The sequence below is a fragment of the Plecotus auritus genome (assembly GCF_963455305.1).
Source record: "Plecotus auritus genome assembly, chromosome: 7".
NCBI classification, from domain to species: domain Eukaryota; kingdom Metazoa; phylum Chordata; class Mammalia; order Chiroptera; family Vespertilionidae; genus Plecotus; species Plecotus auritus.
The window spans coordinates 103,695,002-103,713,815 of NC_137774.1; the positions used below are offsets into that span (position 1 = coordinate 103,695,002).

Here is an 18,814-nt window from a genome sequence, read left to right on the forward strand (position 1 = left end):
ACCAAAAATTATATTAAAACAAAACTAGTCATTGTAAGTTACCAAATGGGTTCAGTGTAAACTGTTACAGCATTTAGGAACTCAGGACATCATAGATTGAACCAGGCTTTTGAAGGACTAATTTTTTAAAAACTTTCCTAAGCCTACCAATTGAAGACTTTAACAAAGATATAAAAGATATTAATCTGTCTATTTCCTTTTCCAAATGATGAAACATTTATTCTTTAATTACAAATTGTTAAATATTCCATTTATTGGGCAACCTTTTTTTTCCAGTGTTAGCAATAGCATATTTTGCTCAGGACGGTGACAGTTTGGTCACTAGCATTATTTTGTTACATTTAAACTTACAACAGTGTGCAGCTCAAATTTACATAAAATGATAGCTTACTGGCCATAACAGTTTTGACTAAAGCTTAACTTTAGATGGTGAATGCTATTATCATTTTACAGTATACACAGTATGGTATCTTTTTATTATTATGTGCTTCCAGACATAGATGACTTTTAAAATGTAGGTGTTTTCATTGATTTGTGGCAACTTTAATGTTTTCAAATCCTCCCTCCTTCCCTCCCTTCTTCCTCCCTTCTTTTCTTCCTTTCACTGTTAATTCACAATTTAGGTAATCAGTGCATAATTGTGTGCTCCAGATGTATTTTATGTGTATATAAGTACATCCATATTGTTTTCATTATTGCCCGAGGTATTTTCCAATCTTAATTTATCTCAATAACACTGAGTTGCTTGTGCTCAATCTCAGTACACTGTTTTCAATAAAAGAATATACCAATTTGATGACTCTCTCTAAAAAGTGATTGAAAACCATTTGGATAAGTGCTAGGAGGTGGCTTTGGGAAAAGGAGACTTAGTGGTATCGATGATATGGAGGAGATATGATGGAGCATTTCAAAGAGTAGGTATATATATGTAGAAAATTACTTAAGAATGAAAACAAGACAGTCTCTCAAAAAAGCTTTACAAAAAAGAAATGTTAAACTGCTTGGCCATTTGTGAACAATGGATATGTAGCCATACTGATATAAACACTGTTTATTGATTTAATTAAAAATATTAGAAGCTCTGGAAAGTGTGGCTCAGTTGGTTGAAGTGTCATCCTTACACCGAAAGGTGGCAGGCTCGATTATTGGTCAGGGCACATACTCAGGTTGCAGGTTCAATTCCCTGTCGGGGCACATATGGGAGGGCACATATGGGAAGTAGCCGATGGATGTTTCTCTCTTTCTCTTTCCCTTCCTTTCTCTAAAATCAAGTAAGAGCACAAGACAAAACAAAACATGTCCTTGGGTGAAGATTAAAAAAAAAATTAGACATGAGGGTAAGGGGTGATGTCAGAAAGCTGAATCCTCATTTATTATGAGATGCTGTAGTTATAAAGGGCAAGTAGTTAAGAGTAAGGGCTCAGAAGCCAGATTGTTTGAGTTTAAATCCTTAATAACTGTAAACTCTGTAACCCTGGGCAAGTTAATTAACCTCCCTGTTTTCACTTTTGTCATTAGTAAAATGGTCATGTTAAAAGATAAACTTCTTTACTGGTTTATTGTGCATAGTAATAAACTTCTTTACTGGTTTATTGTGCATAGTAATATATTTATAAAATGCATTTTGAATTATGTACATTAAAGTTAGCTATTATGATAATGGTAGTATGTAGATAATTGATAAATTATTAATATGACAAAGCAAAACACACATTATTTAGAAATATGGAGATCAATACTAAAAGATATAACTAAAACAAAGTGATTGCCTCTGGAAGTGGTATAGGGAAGTAATTGGAGAACATTATAAATTTTTGGCACTTTTTAATTTGACATATGTGTCAAAAGTTGGAAAAGTGATTTTAGTGTGTGTCAAAGTCTCCTAGTGATGGTCTAGAGCAGTGGTCGGCAAACTGCGCTTGGAAGCCACATGCGGCTCTTTGACCCCTTGAGTGTGGCTCTTCCACCAAATACCATGGCCTGGGCGAGTCTATTTTCAAGAAGTGGCATTAGAAGAAGTTTAAGTTTAAAAAATTTGGCTCTCAAAAGAAATTTCAATCGTTGTACTGTTGATATTTGGCTCTGTTGACTAATGAGTTTGCCGACCACTGGTCTAGAGGTAGGAAAACAGTATGAAACACTGTAAAATGTCCTCAAATGCCCTCTCTCACCTGTCTCCTCTTAGTTGCATTTATATTATTAACTGCTCCAAATTGCTGTTTTCATGTTTCCTTAGAACTCCAGCTTGCTACATGTTCTTGAAAAAATCCCAGAAAATGCTTAATCTCCTATTTTCTTTTCCTACTTTTTATTAGGTAGATGAATTTAGCTACTCTCAGCATCTTTAAATTTATTTTTCAATAATAATTTATTATTATTTTAATCAATAATTCAGGAACCCAGGAGAGAAAGTACACACAAAAATGTCCCTAAAGGGTGTGTGTGTGTGTGTGTGTGTGGTGGTGAATGGTGAATACTGTTACGACAATACTTTTGTTTTGCTGTTTGATCAATAAATATATTATTGTCTGTATCTGAAAAATCTTTATAGAAAATTATGACTTGGTTTATTAGCTCTCAGCAGCCCGTTCCTGAGCTCTGAGGAAGCTTGCCTTCTTCTGAGCTACCTGATCTTTCTTCTGGGCAAGAGACATTTTGAGACAGTTCCACCTTTTATTTTTAACTTCTTTCTTAGGCTTCTTCTCATAGACTGGTTTCTCTCCTATAGCAGCATGAGCTTTCTTATATTTCTCCTCCATCATGTTTGGAGTTATGTTTTGTTTTTTTTGTTTTTTTTTTATGTACTGAGAGAATTGTTTCTTGTAAGCATCTTCTTCTTCCATTAGGTAATGCATATATTCTGCAATGTTCTGACCCATGATGTGCTTCTGATGTACTTCTGCATTGAATTCCTTGCTTTCTGAATCATAACCAGGGAATCATTTGGAACTGTGAGGGATAGACCAGTCTCCTTTCACAGCTCCCTTTAGGGACCCAAAAACTTTATTTCTAGTAGAGTTCTGGCAAGCCCTGCACTCAAATAGCAGGAGAAGGTACCAGGTTTACCATCAGTGCTTTCCACATTATATTCGTCTCTGACACCTACATTTAGCCCTCACAGATCCTGTCCAGGGGAAACCTATGGGAAGCCTGTGGGCCAGCAGCAGGCCTGTACAGTGTGCTGCAGCATAATTTGTCAGGCCAACCTGCACCCCATGCTTTGGGAGTTTATGAGCATAAGCTACACAACTATCATATCTTCTTTCAGATGGGCATAAGCAGTCTGAAAAATTATGTGTCTGTTCGTTACCCGAACTGTTATTCTGTATTTGGGTGTGTTGTATTTATTTTTATCCTAGATTACCGAGTATTTCCAGGAATCAGTTTTACTCTCTCATCATCTTCTAAATCTCACTTGGTATCTCTTGAAGTAGGCCTTATTTTTGACAACTTTAACAAACCCCATCCTGCGGAAGAGAGGCTTGTGTCTGCAGCTCTGGTCCAGCATTGCTCCAGTGGGGGTGAGGGGAAATACAATACTTTTCATTTGTGTTAACAAATAATTATAAATTTATTTATTTTTAATTATTTTAGTAAATTCATATGTAACATTACTGTTTTGTGTATTAATTTGCTAGGTAAATGATATTCCCAAAGTAAAATAAATAATATTTCATTATTTCACATACACAAAAATAAATTATTCACTGCAAGGATCTATATAAGCATGATTATGTAAATTGATAAAGATAATATTGGGTTGTGTGTAGGTACACCGATTAGAGAGGGGCTCTGTTATATATTCGATCAAACATGACATTCCCAGTTGGATCCGAGGAGCCAGAGAATGACTGAGCACTATAGATCAAAATCACCAAGATAAATGCAGGCTAATGCAGAATAGCTAATCACCTGGCTCTACTGGGATTAAGGATAGAATTCCTGTGACAACAAGAAAGGGTTTTTAGTGTTAGATGCTAGGACATTAAAAAAACCACTTGTGATAGTTAATGGGATTTACAAATATGGTCACCAGATTTTTCCACTTTAAAAGATATTTTTCTTCCATTTCTATACTCATTATTCTTTGGAAGTAAGGCCATAAATTCAGCCCATACTCAAGTGGGAGGGAGAGATTAAGCTCCACCTCCTGCAGTGGCAAGTATTTACATTATTAGTTGGAATTCTCCTGTTTCTTTTCTCCTACTTATTTATATAAATCTGGACTCTTATTTTATACTTTGGGTTATAATTCAAATACTATGTTAACTTATTTTGTTGCTCATATTGTTCCATTTTGGCCATTGGGAGCTCTTAAGATTGGCTTCTATGTGTCATTGATATCCTCCATCGTTTTGTTTTTTGAAATCTTCCTTGCTTTCTGAGCATAAAGATCTAGGCAATTATCTTCAGGTAATTACTAATGGAATAAAAAGTTTGTCAGAATAAATGATTCAATTTAGTTAAACACAAATTTATATTTTTCATAATTTTAATTATGATTTAATATTATCTTGTTTTGATCAATAAACCTTTAAATATACCCAAGTAGAATAAAAATGTATACTTGTAGTAGATTTACTACTGATAAAGCAGAAAAGTGGTAGTTCTTTTTATTAAACTGTGGTCTGCAGTAAAAGACTTGTGAAAATTCTGTATAATGTTAGGAATCAAATGTTCATTATAAAGTTTTAAAAGTGTGTTTGTCTAAGTAAAAATCTACAGTTTAATTAATTTTTTAATTAAAGGAAAGCAAAGTGTTGCGGACAGTTCCTCTACTAGCAGCATGCCTCCCCCAGGACAAGTGTAAAGTCAAGATTGGTCGTCGTTTTAGTGAAGAAAGGTAAATTAACTTTTAGGGCAACTTAAAATGATTTTTCTCCATAGATCTTTAAAAATGATTTCTTTAAACTTACCCTTTAGACCCAGAATGTGGTACATTGGAAGTGGTAAAAAAAATTAAGTTCTGCCTTTTCTCTCAAAATAATACAAGATAAAGCAAAACATAAACGAAAACACTTTCCTAAAACAGAGCAAAGTGGAATAAACAAAGGAATGATAGCATTATCCAAATTGCATACTAATATATATCGAGCCAAAAGACATATATTTACTGTTTATTTCATTTTTGTTTAGATGGTAAGGTAGTTGTATTTAGTTCCATATTTTTATTTTTTTACATTATATATGAGATATATTTATATAAGTAAACACATATGTATTTCTAGCTCATTAAGGCTTTTTAACATACAGTGACTAGAACTATATTTAGTATCCTAGTTATAGGCACATCATCTATTTTTTTTAAGTATAAAACACAATCTCCTGTCATATTTAAACTGTTATTTTTTGCTTGGCAGATGTTGCTCAGTGATTGAGCATCGACCTATGAACCAGGGTATCATGGTTCAGTTCCTGCTCAGGGCACATGCTTGGGTTGAGGGCTCAGTCCCCAGTAGGAGGTGTGCAGGAGATAGCTGATCGATGATGTTTCTCTCTCATTGATGTTTCTATCTCTTTATTCCTCTCCCTTCCTCTCTGAAATTAAAAAAAAAAATTTTTTTTTAAATGTTCTTTTTGCTGAGGCCCAGTATTTTTATGTGCAGCTACCATTAGTTGATATCTTATTGACAGATCTATAATGTTCTTGGATCTTATTTTACATTGTATTACATAAACCATTATAAATATATGTTATATGCTATATACAGTATATTTAAATTTTCTACAAGTCTTTTTATACCTTTGAATCATCTGTGTTGCTTTTCTACCCATTCACAAAGCCTTCAAATTACTTTGATCCTGTCTACACAATTAAATATATCTTTTGATGGAAAATTTAATTTCTCATGAAAATATGGAGATTTCATTTTCAGGTCACTTAGGAAAATGCTAAGTAAGACTTGTACTAGCATGAAGCCCAGGGAATTGGCCAGGCTTTTTCCTTACTTAATTATTTTAGCTTCCTTTATAATTTAGCTTCATATAATGAAAATAACATCATATTAGAACTTTATCTAATAATATTTTTCTTTTCTCTGAAACTGTTGGTTAGGCACGCTTTTCTCATATAGAAGTTTGTGTTGTAGTTTTTGCATAGCCTTGCCCGCAGAGGAGAAATTTGCTCTGTGCGTGGTGCTGCTATTGGGAATTTTGCTGTTTTGCTTTGAATGGAAGCAAGATCCAGAGCTTATCACATGGGGAGCAGCAACATCATTTACACTGTGACACTTCTTTCACACAGAGGCTCTTTATGATAGTTCCTCTATAATTCTTGGGTGGATGTGGATATATAGGTGGAATAGGGTCCTACATAATCTCTCAGCTTGGATCTAGGTTATTTTATTGCAAAAGTGATGACCACCTATGGTGGTAGAAATGGAAACTACTTGGGCCATCTCTGACATTTTGGCTATATAACCCCCTCTATGAATGTGCTTGGGGATGAGAAGCTTGACACTTTTACAAATAGCTTATCCCATTTTGAGCCCATTAAGTAGTTCAGTTTTTTCCATGGTGCCTAATATAGTGCTTACTCAGTAAACTATTATTCACTGATGGATTTTAAAGCTCATTAAGATTATTGATTTAATATTACTCTGGTAATATTAATTTAAACTTCTCCTAGAGTATGTGATATAAACATAGGGGAATGATTATGAGGCATTACTTTTGGTATCCTTTATAAATAGAAGTTAAAAATACTTATTTTTAACTTTTTGCCTCTATTGTATAAGAAAACTTTTGGGGTTTCTTTTGTGTGTTTTTTTAAACAATTGGGTTTTGCGTATCAACCCTATATCCAGTAACTTTGTACGTTCATTTGTTAGTTGTAGAAATTGTTTTGTATATTCTCTAGGACTTTCTGTGTAAGTAGCATTAGCATATACAAATAGGGTTGTTTATACTTCTTTCAAATTTTTTATGCCTTTTTTTTCCTTGCCTTATTGCAATAATTAGGACCTTCAATACAATATTATTAGGAGTGGTGAAAGCCAACATCTTTACCTTGATCCCAATCTCAAAGAACATTGTCAAATATGAAATGGGCCATACATTTTTGTAGATGCCTTTTACTGGTTTGAAGAAGATGCCATTTATTGTCTTTAATTGACTCTTTGTCTCCTTTCCCCTCAAGCTTGTTTTGTTTGCTGTAGAGTAGACAGAGGCTATCTTGTTATACATCTTCAGTCCCAAATGGTTTAATATATATTTTGGAATGAAGTTCAGTAAGAATAATAAAACTTTTTGTTACCCCACAAGGTAATAAAGATTAAAAAAACATTTTTTTTAGAGATCCTGAACTTTCAACTGTTTGTCGGAAGTCTGGTACATTAATATTATATCCAGGGGCTGAAGCTGCTAATTTGGAAGAGTTTATATTAGATTCTCCTACTTATCCTTCCACAATCATCATCATCGATGGTACATGGAGCCAGGCTAAGGACATTTTCTATAAGAATTCCTTGTTCCGACTGCCCAAACAGGTAAACATAGAATAAAGACAAATGTATTATTATGTATGTTATATATGTTGTTTGTAAGGGGATACATATAATTTTGTGGTTTTTGTATAGGTGAATGTATACATAAATATGTGCATGCTTCTGTGTGTGTGTGTGTGTGTGTGTGTGTGTGTGTGTGTGTGTGTGTGTGTGGAGGGGCATAGGTTTGAGATATATGTATAGAAAATTTCAAATTTGTCCTTTCTCAATTCCCACTGCCTAACTTTATCATGGTTTAGGCATTTTGCTATATTAAGAGTTTCTCAGACATTTAATTAGAGAAGTCCAAGGATTATTTATGTATTAATGTTTTTATTAAGAATTATTATGTTTGAATACTTTTATTTGGTAACTAAATTTTTATGAAAGACTTTTTTGTATTTATTATAAGCATATGATTTTTCCTTCAATTTGTTGGTGTAATTAATGATGATATACATATCCTACTATTGAACCATTCTCGTGTTTCAGGAATGAACTCTACTTGGTCATATTATGTAATCCTTTTTACATATTGCTGAAGCTTATGTTTTATTTTATGACATTGAATTACTATATGTTTTTTGTACTTTTATTGTCAGTATACTAAGATGATGTTAACTTCACCAAATAGGAGAGATTTTAGTATTTTTCTGTGGTCTGGGATAGTGTAAATAATATTAGAATTCCTTGCTCTGTAAAAATTAGATAGAACTCATTGACAAAACCTTGTCCTGTTTTAAATTCTTTCAAACTCTTTTATAGGTATTATTCAAGCTTTCTAATTCTATTTGGTTCAGTTTTTAATCACTTTTATCTTTTCTAGGGAATTATTTCTTTCCCTTGAGTTAAATTGGTTGCCATATGCCTTTATGTATTCTTTATTTTATTTTTTATGTTGATATTTGCTTATCATGACTTTTTTTTTAAAAAAATCCTTACCCAAGGATATTTTTCCATTGATTTTAGGGAGAGTGGAAGAGAGAAGGAAAGACAGAGACAAAAATCGATGTGAGAGAAACACATCAATTGGTTGCCTCCCACACAAGCCCCGACCAGGGTCTCAGCTGGGGAGGAGCCTGCAACAGAGGTACATGCCTTTGGCCGGAATCAAATCCAGGACCCATTGTTCCACAGGCCGATGCTCTATCCATTGGAGCCAAACTGGCTAGGGCTTTTTATATATTCTTTACTACTTACATTAACTTAAAAATATTCCTTTCTTCCTTCTAATCATATGTAAACCAACATAACATACACATATTTTTTTCCATGAACAGACTCAAAAGAGGTTTATCTGTTTTATCGCACTTTAAAAAGTATTAGACTTTAGATTGTTTTAATAGCTGTTACACTTTATTCTCATTTCATTAATTTGAGCTTGTATCTTGATCAGTTTCTTTTGCCCTTTTCAGCTTATTTTTTCTGATTTTTAAGATTTGTACTAAGAGTACTACATTCATTTGTTAAGGTTTGTGTTTCTTCTTTATAATAAAGGGAAAGGAGGCTGCAATATTTCTTCTTAGTATAACTTTCATTGTATCCTACAACTTTGGGTTTACATGTTCTTATATTTAGAGCACTGATATAATTTGGAATTTGTTTTGCTTTCTACCCATGGAGTATCAATAAGTTTTAAGTCTCAAGAATAGTTAATGTGGTGAGTGCTTTGAATGGGCCAGTCCCACTTCCAAGTACTTTACATGTATTAGCTTGTTTTAACTTTCTCCAAATCCTATGAGGTCAAGTATTATTATCATCTTAGAGGAAACTGAGGCACAGAGATGTTAAATAGTTTGCTTAACTATTTCACAGCAGAACTGCAATTTGAACCTATCTAGTTTAGATCCAAAGCCTGTGGTCTTAACCAAAGTGGTATACTGCTTCTAAAATGGAAAATTTCTACCCAAGATATTTACACACTAAAGGCCCAGGGCATGAAATTCATGTACGTCGGGCGGGGGGAATCCCTCAGCTGGATTGTGAGAGGGTGCAGGCCAGGCCGAGGAACCCCACCGGTGCACGATTGGGGCCAGGGAGGAACGCGGAAGGTTGGCCAGCGAGGGAGGGACTGTGGGAGGGCTCCAGGGCATGTCCAGCCCATCTCATTTAGTCCTAATTGGCCGGACTCCAGTCCTACCAGTCGGAGCATCTACCCCTTGGTGGTCAGGGTACGTCATAGCAACTGGTTGACCAGTCAACTGTCTGCCCCCTGGTGGTCAGTGCACGTCATAGTGAGTGGTTGAGTAGCCTTAGCATATCATTAGCAAGTTACGCTTTGAGTGGTTGAATGACCGACTGGACGACCGGACACTTAGCATACCCCCCCTCAGCCTGGCCTGCTCCCTCTCGCAGTCTGGGAGCCCTTTGGGGATGTCTGACTGATGGCTTAGGCCTGCTTCCCGCAGGGAGTGGGCCTAAGCCGGCAGTTGGACATCCTTAGTGCTGCTGCAGAGGCAGGAGAGGCTCCTGCCACTGCTGTTGTGCTTGCCATCCGTGAGCCTAGCTTCTAGCTGAGCGGTATTCTCCTTGTGAGAGCACACTGACCACCAGGGGGCAGCTTCTGTGTTGAGCTTCTGCCCCCTGGTGGTCAATGCATGTCATAGTGACCAGTTGTTCTGCCATTCAGTCAATTTGCATATTAGTCTTTTGTTATATAGATTAGAGGCCCAGTGCATGGGTGGGGGCTGGCCAGCCTGCCCTGATTGGGGCCCCCGGTCTGGGTGGGGGTCACTGCTGGGGGTCAGGGCTGGCCGGGGTGAGGGGCTGCATGCTGTTTGCTGGCCGGCCCCACCCCTGATTGGGGTAGGGGCCCCCAATTGGGCTTGGGGGCCCACCGGGGGGTGGGGATGGCAGGGGTGAGGGGCCGCGGTCATTCTGGTCATGTTGGTCGTTCTGGTTCTTCCGCCGTGTCGGTCGCTGGGCATTTATTATACAGGATAGTAGCTTCTATAGGTTAATCTATCCAACTTCTAAAATATCCCCCAGGTTGCACAAGAACCAATTCATAAAAGGCATGGATACTGTCAGATTATGGTGCATTTCAGGTAAAATTTTATGTTCACACTAGAGGCCCGATGCACGAAATTCATGCAAGAGTTGGCCTTCCTACCCCTGGCTGCCAGCACCAGCTTCCCTCTGGCATCTGGGACCCGGGCTTCCTTCTGGCACCTGGGACTCAGGCTTCCCTTGCAGCCCTGGCTTCATCTGGAAGGATGTCGGTCTAATTAGCATATTACGCTTTTATTATAGATTGCTTTTAGATATTGCCCAGTATACAAAGAAAGTTTAACGAAAGTGTTAACATCAGAAAAATTTTTAGTGCAAATATTTGAAATTTTTTTCTATTTTGAATGGATATGCCACGTCCGCATCTCTGTCATTTTGTGTTGACTGTATGACTACTGCAGGAATGAAGCACATAAAAAAAGATTAAAAGCTATTTAAAAATATAATTACCAAAGTAATTTTTCTTCTTTAAATTGAATAGCAAAAAAGGAAAAAGGTAAACTAAATAATTGCCCCAGTCTTACTGTACCATACATTTCTATCACCTTCTCCTCTTTTAGTTTTTCTATGTTAGAAGCAAATATAAATGAATATTTTAAAACCTTAAAATGGATATCTTACAACTATAAAGTAAAAGAAAATACTTAAAAAGAAACATCAGGTAGATATGACTACATGGGGGAAAATATCATCCTAAATTAAAGGCCAAAAGCAAATGGCTTTCTGGACTGCTATGAATCAGATAAAGACATCAGAAGCTTAGAGTTCTTAGAAATGAAGAGGTGAGGATAATATCTCAATTAAAAAATGGGCTATGGCCCAGCCGGTGTGCTCAGTGGTTGAGTGTCGACCTATGAACCAGGAAGTCATGGTTCGATTCCCAGTCAGGGCACATGCCCGGATTTTAGGCTCAATCCCCAGTGGGGGTTGTGCAGGGGCAGCCAATGATTTGCTCTCATCATTGATGTTTCTATATCTTTCTCCCTCTCCCTTCCTCTGAAATCAATAAAAAATATTTTTTAAAAATGGGCTGCAGATAGGAAGAAAAGTTCACAAAATAGAAAATAAATGTATTTATAAAAATCATAATTTACCCTAGTAATAACATTAGAGTAGATACTAAGTTATAAATGTTTTTGTTGAAATCATTTAAAACTTATAGAAAAGTTTCAAGAATAATACATAGTTTCCTCAAATACCATAAAGTGGTAACATCTATAATAATAAAAGTGTAGTATGCTAATTAGACCGGACATCCTTGCTGATGAAGCTGGGCTGGCGGGAAGCCAGCCCTGGTCCTGGGTGCCTGTGGGCGGCCCGAGGGAAGCCAGCCCGGGTCCCAGGTGCCGGAGTGGAGCCGGTGCTGGCAGCGGGGAAAGGAAGGCCTGCCTACTCTTGCATGAATTTTTATGCATCAGGCCTCTAGTTATGCCATATTTGCCTTCTCCCCTCTTCCCTCTCTCCCTCCTTTCTCTCTCTGTATAATTACGTTTTTCTGAAACTTTTGAAAGTAAGGAAACGATATCCAAATTTTACTTCTTGAAATTTTGCTAGCTTTATCCCAGTAAGACTCTCTTTTTCTAAATATTTTTTTTTACCTGAAGCAAAGAAAATAGTAATTTAAAACCCAACACAATTTATAAAAAAACCATGTTATATATCTTGAGACAGTTTCATCTTAATATATGTGGGAAATATGGGCCATCTTAGAAATGTTAATATGTATGGCTTTTTAGAATGTCCTATAATATTCAGTCCAAATATCTGAATATGGCTTGTTTCTAGAAGTTGTTGCAAAAAAAAAAATATGTATATTTATTCTTTCTAAAAAGATACACACACACACGCACACACACACACACACACACACACACACACCACACACATATAGGTAAATTGAATTGAAAAAGGGATTGGTTTTTAAAAGTAACTGTAGACATATCATTTGATGTTTATAAAATTTAATTGATCATTATAATGATTGTATAGTAAGTTCTGATCTATCTTTTATAAAACTAAAAAGGTTTGCTTATTTTTAATATAGTTTTGAATTCTTGAAAAATTTCCCACTTATTTGTGATGATCTTTAGCTAATTAGTAACCCTATTCCTTAGCTTTTCTGGAAAATATATTTTATTACATAATAGACTTTCTTTGCTTTAATAAATGGATACAAATAAATTATAAGTAACATGCCTCTTTCCTGGACAATAACAGAAATCCAGCTCAAGTTAACTCAGAAAAATAACTATATAGGTCATGTAACAGAAGTTCAGGATGGGTAGGAATGGTTTTGGGCTTGGCTGGATCTGGTTTTTATAAAGCTTTCTGTTTTTGAGTTTTGGTTTGATTTTCTGGTATCATGAATGGACTCCTTCCCTGCTATTGGAGGATATCTGTGGGAAGCAGCAGATTAGTCTACTTTTGGTTGTATTTATCTTAATAGAAAGATGATTTCTCCTTTTCAGGGTAGAATCCTGATGGTCTTTTTGTTGGGGTTGGGTAGATGGTGGTCTCATTGACAGCAGGACTACAAGAATCAGGAAGAAATTCCTCAAAGGACATGGGCTGCTGTTGTCAGAGGATGACTTAAAAGCATGGATTGGCAGACCAAAAACTTCACAGATAGCTACAGTCTATGACACATCAGTTATTAACTTGTAAAAACATGCTCGTTTTATACATCTCTTGGTTCATTCAAAGTTAGTGCTCTATATAAATATTATAATAATTCTCTCTTATAGTCTTGTTCACTAAGTAAAAAGTAAAAGTATAAAAGGAACATCTAGGTCAGTTCTTGTTTAAGTTTTCCAAATCTATAAATAATATAGTTTAAGTTAACTAGGTTTTATTTCTTAATTTAGACATTTTTTTAACTACCCCCTCAATATAGATATATCCATATACCTGCTTTTTGTATAAATTTGCCTTAGCTGTTACTTTTAGTTTAGTTGATCTATTCAATTTCTGTAGTAGTATAAAAATTTTGCTCCATATGCATGAGAGAAAATGGCAGAAAGAAAACACAAATAAGAATTAACACGTTAAACCCCATGTCAGTCACCAGTGACTGACACTTTACTTTCCGTCAGGAAGACAAAACAGGCTGGGCGCTTAACATGTTAAAATCCAAATATTGCTTTCTTTACAGAAAAAATATATAGGTTTTTTTCCAAATACATAATTATTTGTGAACTTCATACTTACCTAATTAAGGAATGAAATAATTGTAATGCAAACCCATTAACTTGGCCTCCATTTAATCTGGATTTCTAATACAGCCAGATCATTTGGCAGTGAATCTCTCCCCTCAGAGGAATTTTACACAGGAGACTCTTGACATTTGCTAGGAATAAATCCAAAGTGAATATGGAAATGTTTGTGGAAGCTCCTGGCTTTCTTCATAAACTTGTTTTCAATGATATTTGTATTTCCTGTTCTACTGCCTTTAAAACTTCCCCTTTTCTCACTTCAAAAGCAGAACTCTGTTGGGAACACTCACTGGCTAAGAGATTTTCATGAAAACTTTTTCTTGTGTCTACACAGAGCTATGACGGACTGGTTTAAGTTATATATCTATTGAAAAATTCAAAATTATCCTTTTATTTTTTTCATTGAGGAATAATTGACATATAACATTATATTGGTTTTAGGTGTATAGCATAATGATTCGATGTTTGTGTATAATACAAAATAATCTCCAAAATAAGTCTATTTAACAGCCATCACCATACATAGTTATAATTTTTTTGTGATGGAGAAATTTTGTCTACTCTCTTAGAAACTTTCAAAAATGTAATAAAGTAAGATTGAAAATGGCAGCAGAGTAGGTGGATGCTGCACGGACATGCTCCCAGGAACAAGCTGGAATTACAACTGAAATACAGAAAGGCTTCCTGAATAATCAATGGAAAACTCACAGGAGAGAACCCTGATACCCAAGGACCGAAGGTGGAGACTGAATAGAGACTGGTAGGAGGGTCGGAGGTGCGAAAGGTCTGGCCAGGCACCCACAGACGGCAACTGAACTCCCAGAGAGATATCTCAGCTGTGGGGGGTGCCACTGAGAACTCTGGGATCTAATCCCGAAGCTGGGCTCCCCAGCAGAGAGCACCAAACTGAGGAGGGTACCCACATAACATCTAGCTGTGAAAAGCAGTGGGGTCCTGTCTCCAGGGAGTGGCAGCTGAAAGTTCTGGCACCGTCTTAAAGGGCCAACGCACAAAATTCCCTATGGAGCCACCCACCTTGTGCACTGGCAGAGGGAGGATGAAATGGACTGGAGCTGTGAGAGCAGAACCCAGGACTGGTGACTCGGGGGATAGAGCTCAGAAGGCAGACACCCCAAGTTTCCTGGGCTCAGTCATTCCCTCACGCAGTGGAGGACATCTTTTCCACAGAGACATCTGCCTTGCCTGGGGAAAAGACAGTCAACACATCTTATTGAAAAACACCTTGCCCTGAGGCCACTGAAGAGATTAAAAGTAACAATTACTGCCCCACCCTGTTGAAAAAACTCTCGATACACCTGAGGATGATTGCCTTGGGGTAATTCAAGTCCGATCCCTATTAGTCTATAGACAGAGGTGGTCTCTGGAGGCTTTTAGTTTTTGACTGATCCAGTTTGTCAGAAACAGCCTTTAACCCTGTCCTGCACTAGAGATGGAGAGGTGTAGAGGATCTGCCTAATACATAGTCACAAACCCAAGCAGACAACCAAAATGAGGAAACAAAGAAACAACCCCCAGTGAAAGAACTAGAGAATTCTCCAGAAGAAGAGATAAATGAAGCAGAGATAAGAAATTTATCTGAAACTGAGTTCAGAGTAATGATGTTAAAAATGCTCAACGGTATGAAAAAAGATTAGTAACTATGCAAAAAGAACAGTCTGAGATAAAGAATGACATAACACAAAGAACACAAGAACACTTTGGAAGGAATACACAGCAGATTAGGGGAAGTTGAGGATCGAATCAGTGAATTAGAAGACAAGAGTTAAAAATATCACTCAATTAGAGAACCAAAAAGAAAAAAAACAATTAAAAAACGAGGACAGCTTAAGGGAGCTGTGGGACAATGTGAAACGTAACAATATTAGAATAGCAGGTGTGCTAGAAGAGGCAGAAAGGGAGGAAGGGATAGAGAACATGTTTGAAGAAATAATGGTAGAAAACTTCCCTAACCTGGTAAAGGAAAAAGTTACACAAGTTCAGGAGGCACAGAGAAGCCCAAACAGACCCACATCCAGACCCACATCATAATTAAAATGCCAAAAGTTAAAGACAATGAGAGAATCTTAAAGGCAGCAAGAAAAAAGAAAACTCTTACTTACAAAGGAGTTTCCATAAGGCTGACACCTGATTTCTCATCAGAAACTCTATAGGCCAGAAGGGAATTGCATCAAGTACTGAAGGTAATGGAAAGCAAGGATATGAGACCAAGATTACTATATCCAGCAAGGCTATCATTCAAAATAGATGGTCAAATAAAGAGCTTCCCAGACAAAAAAGGCTAAAGGAGTTCACCACCAAGCCAGCAGTATAAGAAATGCTAAAGGGGTTGCTGTAAGGGATTGCTGAGAAGAAGAAACAGAGAGAAACCTAGCCATGCAGAATTAAAATGGCTATAAATAAGTACTTCTCAATAATAACCCTAAATGTAAATGGATTAAATGCTCCTATCAAAAGGTGTAGGGTAGCTGAATGGATACAAAAACGACCCAGCTATATGCTATCTACAAGAGACCCACCTCAAAACAAAAGACACACACTGGATGAAAGTGAAGGGATGGAAAAAAATTTTCCATGCAAATAGAAAAAAACAAAGCTAGAGTAGCAATACTCACATCTGACAAAATAGACTTCAAAATGAAGGCCATCACAAGAAACAACAAAGGTCACTACATAATACTAAAGGAAACCATCCAACAAGAGGATATAACCCTGGTAAACATTTATGCACCCAATATAGGTGCACCTAAATATATTGAAAAACTTCTAGAGGACTTTAGTGGAGAGATTGACAACAATACAGTCATAGTAGGGGACTTTAACAACCCTTGACTTCTCTGGACAGAACTTCCAAACAAAAACTTAACAAGGAAACAGAGACTCTAAAGAACACACTGGATCAGATGGATTTAATTTACATTTATAGAACATTTCACCCCAACGCAGCAGAATATACATTCCTCTCCAGTGCACATGGATCATTCACAAAGATAGACCACATGTGAGGACAAAAAACAAGTCTCTAAAAATTCATGGAGATTGAAATTCTTCCCAGATCACAGTGGAATGAAAGAAATCAACTATAGTAAAAACACCCGAAAACATTCAAATACATGGAGGCTAAATAGCATGTTATTAAACAATGAATGGGTTACCAATGAGATCAAGAAAGAAATAAAAAACTTCCTGGGAATAAATGAAACTGAACACACAACAACCCAAAATCTCTGGGACACAGCAATAGCAGTCCTGAGAGGGAAGTTCATAGCACTACAGGCCTACCTCAAAAAAAAAAAAAACACAAGAAAAATCAGCAATAAACTATTTAACCCTACAACTTAAAGAACTAGAAAGAAAATAAGAAAAGTTCAGAGTAAATAGAAGGAAGGAAATAATAAAGATTAGAAATAAATAACATGACTAAAAAAAAATACAAAAAAATCAATGAAACCAAGAGTTGATTCTTGGAAAGGATAAACAAAATTGATACACCATTAGCCAGATTCATCAAGAAAAAGAAAGAGAAGACCCAAACAAATAAAATGAGACACGAAAGTGGAGAAGTAACCACAGACACCACAGAAATACAAAGGATTGTAAGAAAATACTATGAACTACTAAATGCCAACAAGCTGGATAATGAGGATGAAATAGACAAATTCCCAGAAAAATACAATCTCCCAAAACTGAATCAGGAAGAATAAAAAAAACCTGAATAGGCCAATAACAGCTGATGAAATAGAAGCAGTCATCAAAAAACTCCCACCAAACAAAAGCCCAGGTCTGAACGGCTTCACGGGAGTTTTTCCAAACATGCAAAGAAGAACTAACACCTATACTCCTCAAACTATTTCAGAAAATTCAAGAGGAAGGAACACTTCCAAACTCTTTTTGTGAGGCCAGTATTATCCTAATTCCAAAACCAGATAAAGACACTGCAAAGAAAGAGCATTACAGGCCAATATCCCTGATGAACATAGATGCTACAGTCCTCAACAAAATATTAGCAAACCGCATCCAGCAATATATTAATAAAAAGATCATACACCATGATCAAGTGGGATTTATTCCAGGGATGCAAGGCTGGTACTATATTCGCAAGTCAATAAATGTGATACATCACATAAATTGAAAGACAAAAATCACATGATCATATCAATAGATGCAGAAAAAGCATTCGACAAAATCCAACACCCATTATTGATAAAAACTCTCAGCAGAGTTGGAATAAAGGGAGCATATTTCAACATGATAAAGGCCATATGTGACAAACCCACAGCCAACATCATACTCAATGGGCAAAAATTAAAACCATTTCCCCTAAGAACAGGAATAAGACAGGGATGCCCACGTTCACCACTTCTGTTTGACATAGTACTGGAAGTGATAGCTATAGCAATCAGACAAGAAGAAACAAAAGGTATCCACATTGGAAAAGAAGTAAAATTATCATTACTTGCAGATGACATGATATTGTACATAGAAAGACTCCAGAAAAAAACTACTAGACTTAATAAATGAATTCACCAATGTAGCAGGATACAAAATTAACACGCAGAAATCTATGGGTTTTTTATATAACAAGTAGAGGCCCAGGACTACATCAAAATAAAAAGCTTCTGCACAGCAAAAGAAACCATCAACAAAACAACAAGAAAGCCCACTGTATGGGAGAACATATTTGCAAATGTTATCAGCGATAAGGGTTTAATCTCCCACATTTACAGGGAACTCATACTACTTAAGAAAAGGAAGATAAACAACCCAATCAAAAAACAGGCAACAGACCTAAATAGATACTTTTTGAAAGAGGACATAAGGAAGGCCAAGAGACATATGAAAACATGCTCAAAGCCACTAATCATCCAAGAGATGCAAATCAAAATGACAATGCAGTACCATCTCACACCTGTCAGAATGGCTATCATCAACAAATCAACAAACAACAAGTGCTGGTGAGGATGCAGAGAAAAAGGAACCCTCGTGCACTGCTAGTGGGAATGCAGACTGGTGCAGCCACTGTGGAAAACAGTATGGCATTTCCTCAAAAAACTAAAAATGGAACTCCCATTTGACCCAGTAATCCCACTT

General features: G+C 36.4%; 1 protein-coding gene and 1 pseudogene across 3 annotated transcripts in view; one reads left to right on the plus strand and one right to left on the minus strand.

Moving 5' to 3' along the window:
• DTWD2 (DTW domain containing 2) overlaps window positions 1–18,814 on the plus strand; it is a gene marked incomplete at its 5' end in the record, with an annotated part of 95,043 nt that overhangs the window by 28,544 nt on the left and 47,685 nt on the right. For both annotated transcript variants that reach the window (XM_080678722.1, XM_080678723.1), the window contains 2 exons: window positions 4,749–4,843; window positions 7,295–7,487. In XM_080678722.1, coding sequence (XP_080534848.1) covers window positions 4,749–4,843; window positions 7,295–7,487 — 288 coding nt within the window. The remainder of the gene's footprint in view (window positions 1–4,748; window positions 4,844–7,294; window positions 7,488–18,814) is intronic.
• Window positions 2,571–3,466, minus strand: LOC308253338 (large ribosomal subunit protein uL18-like; annotated as a pseudogene). Its single transcript has one exon. The product of its transcript is annotated as a large ribosomal subunit protein uL18-like (transcript).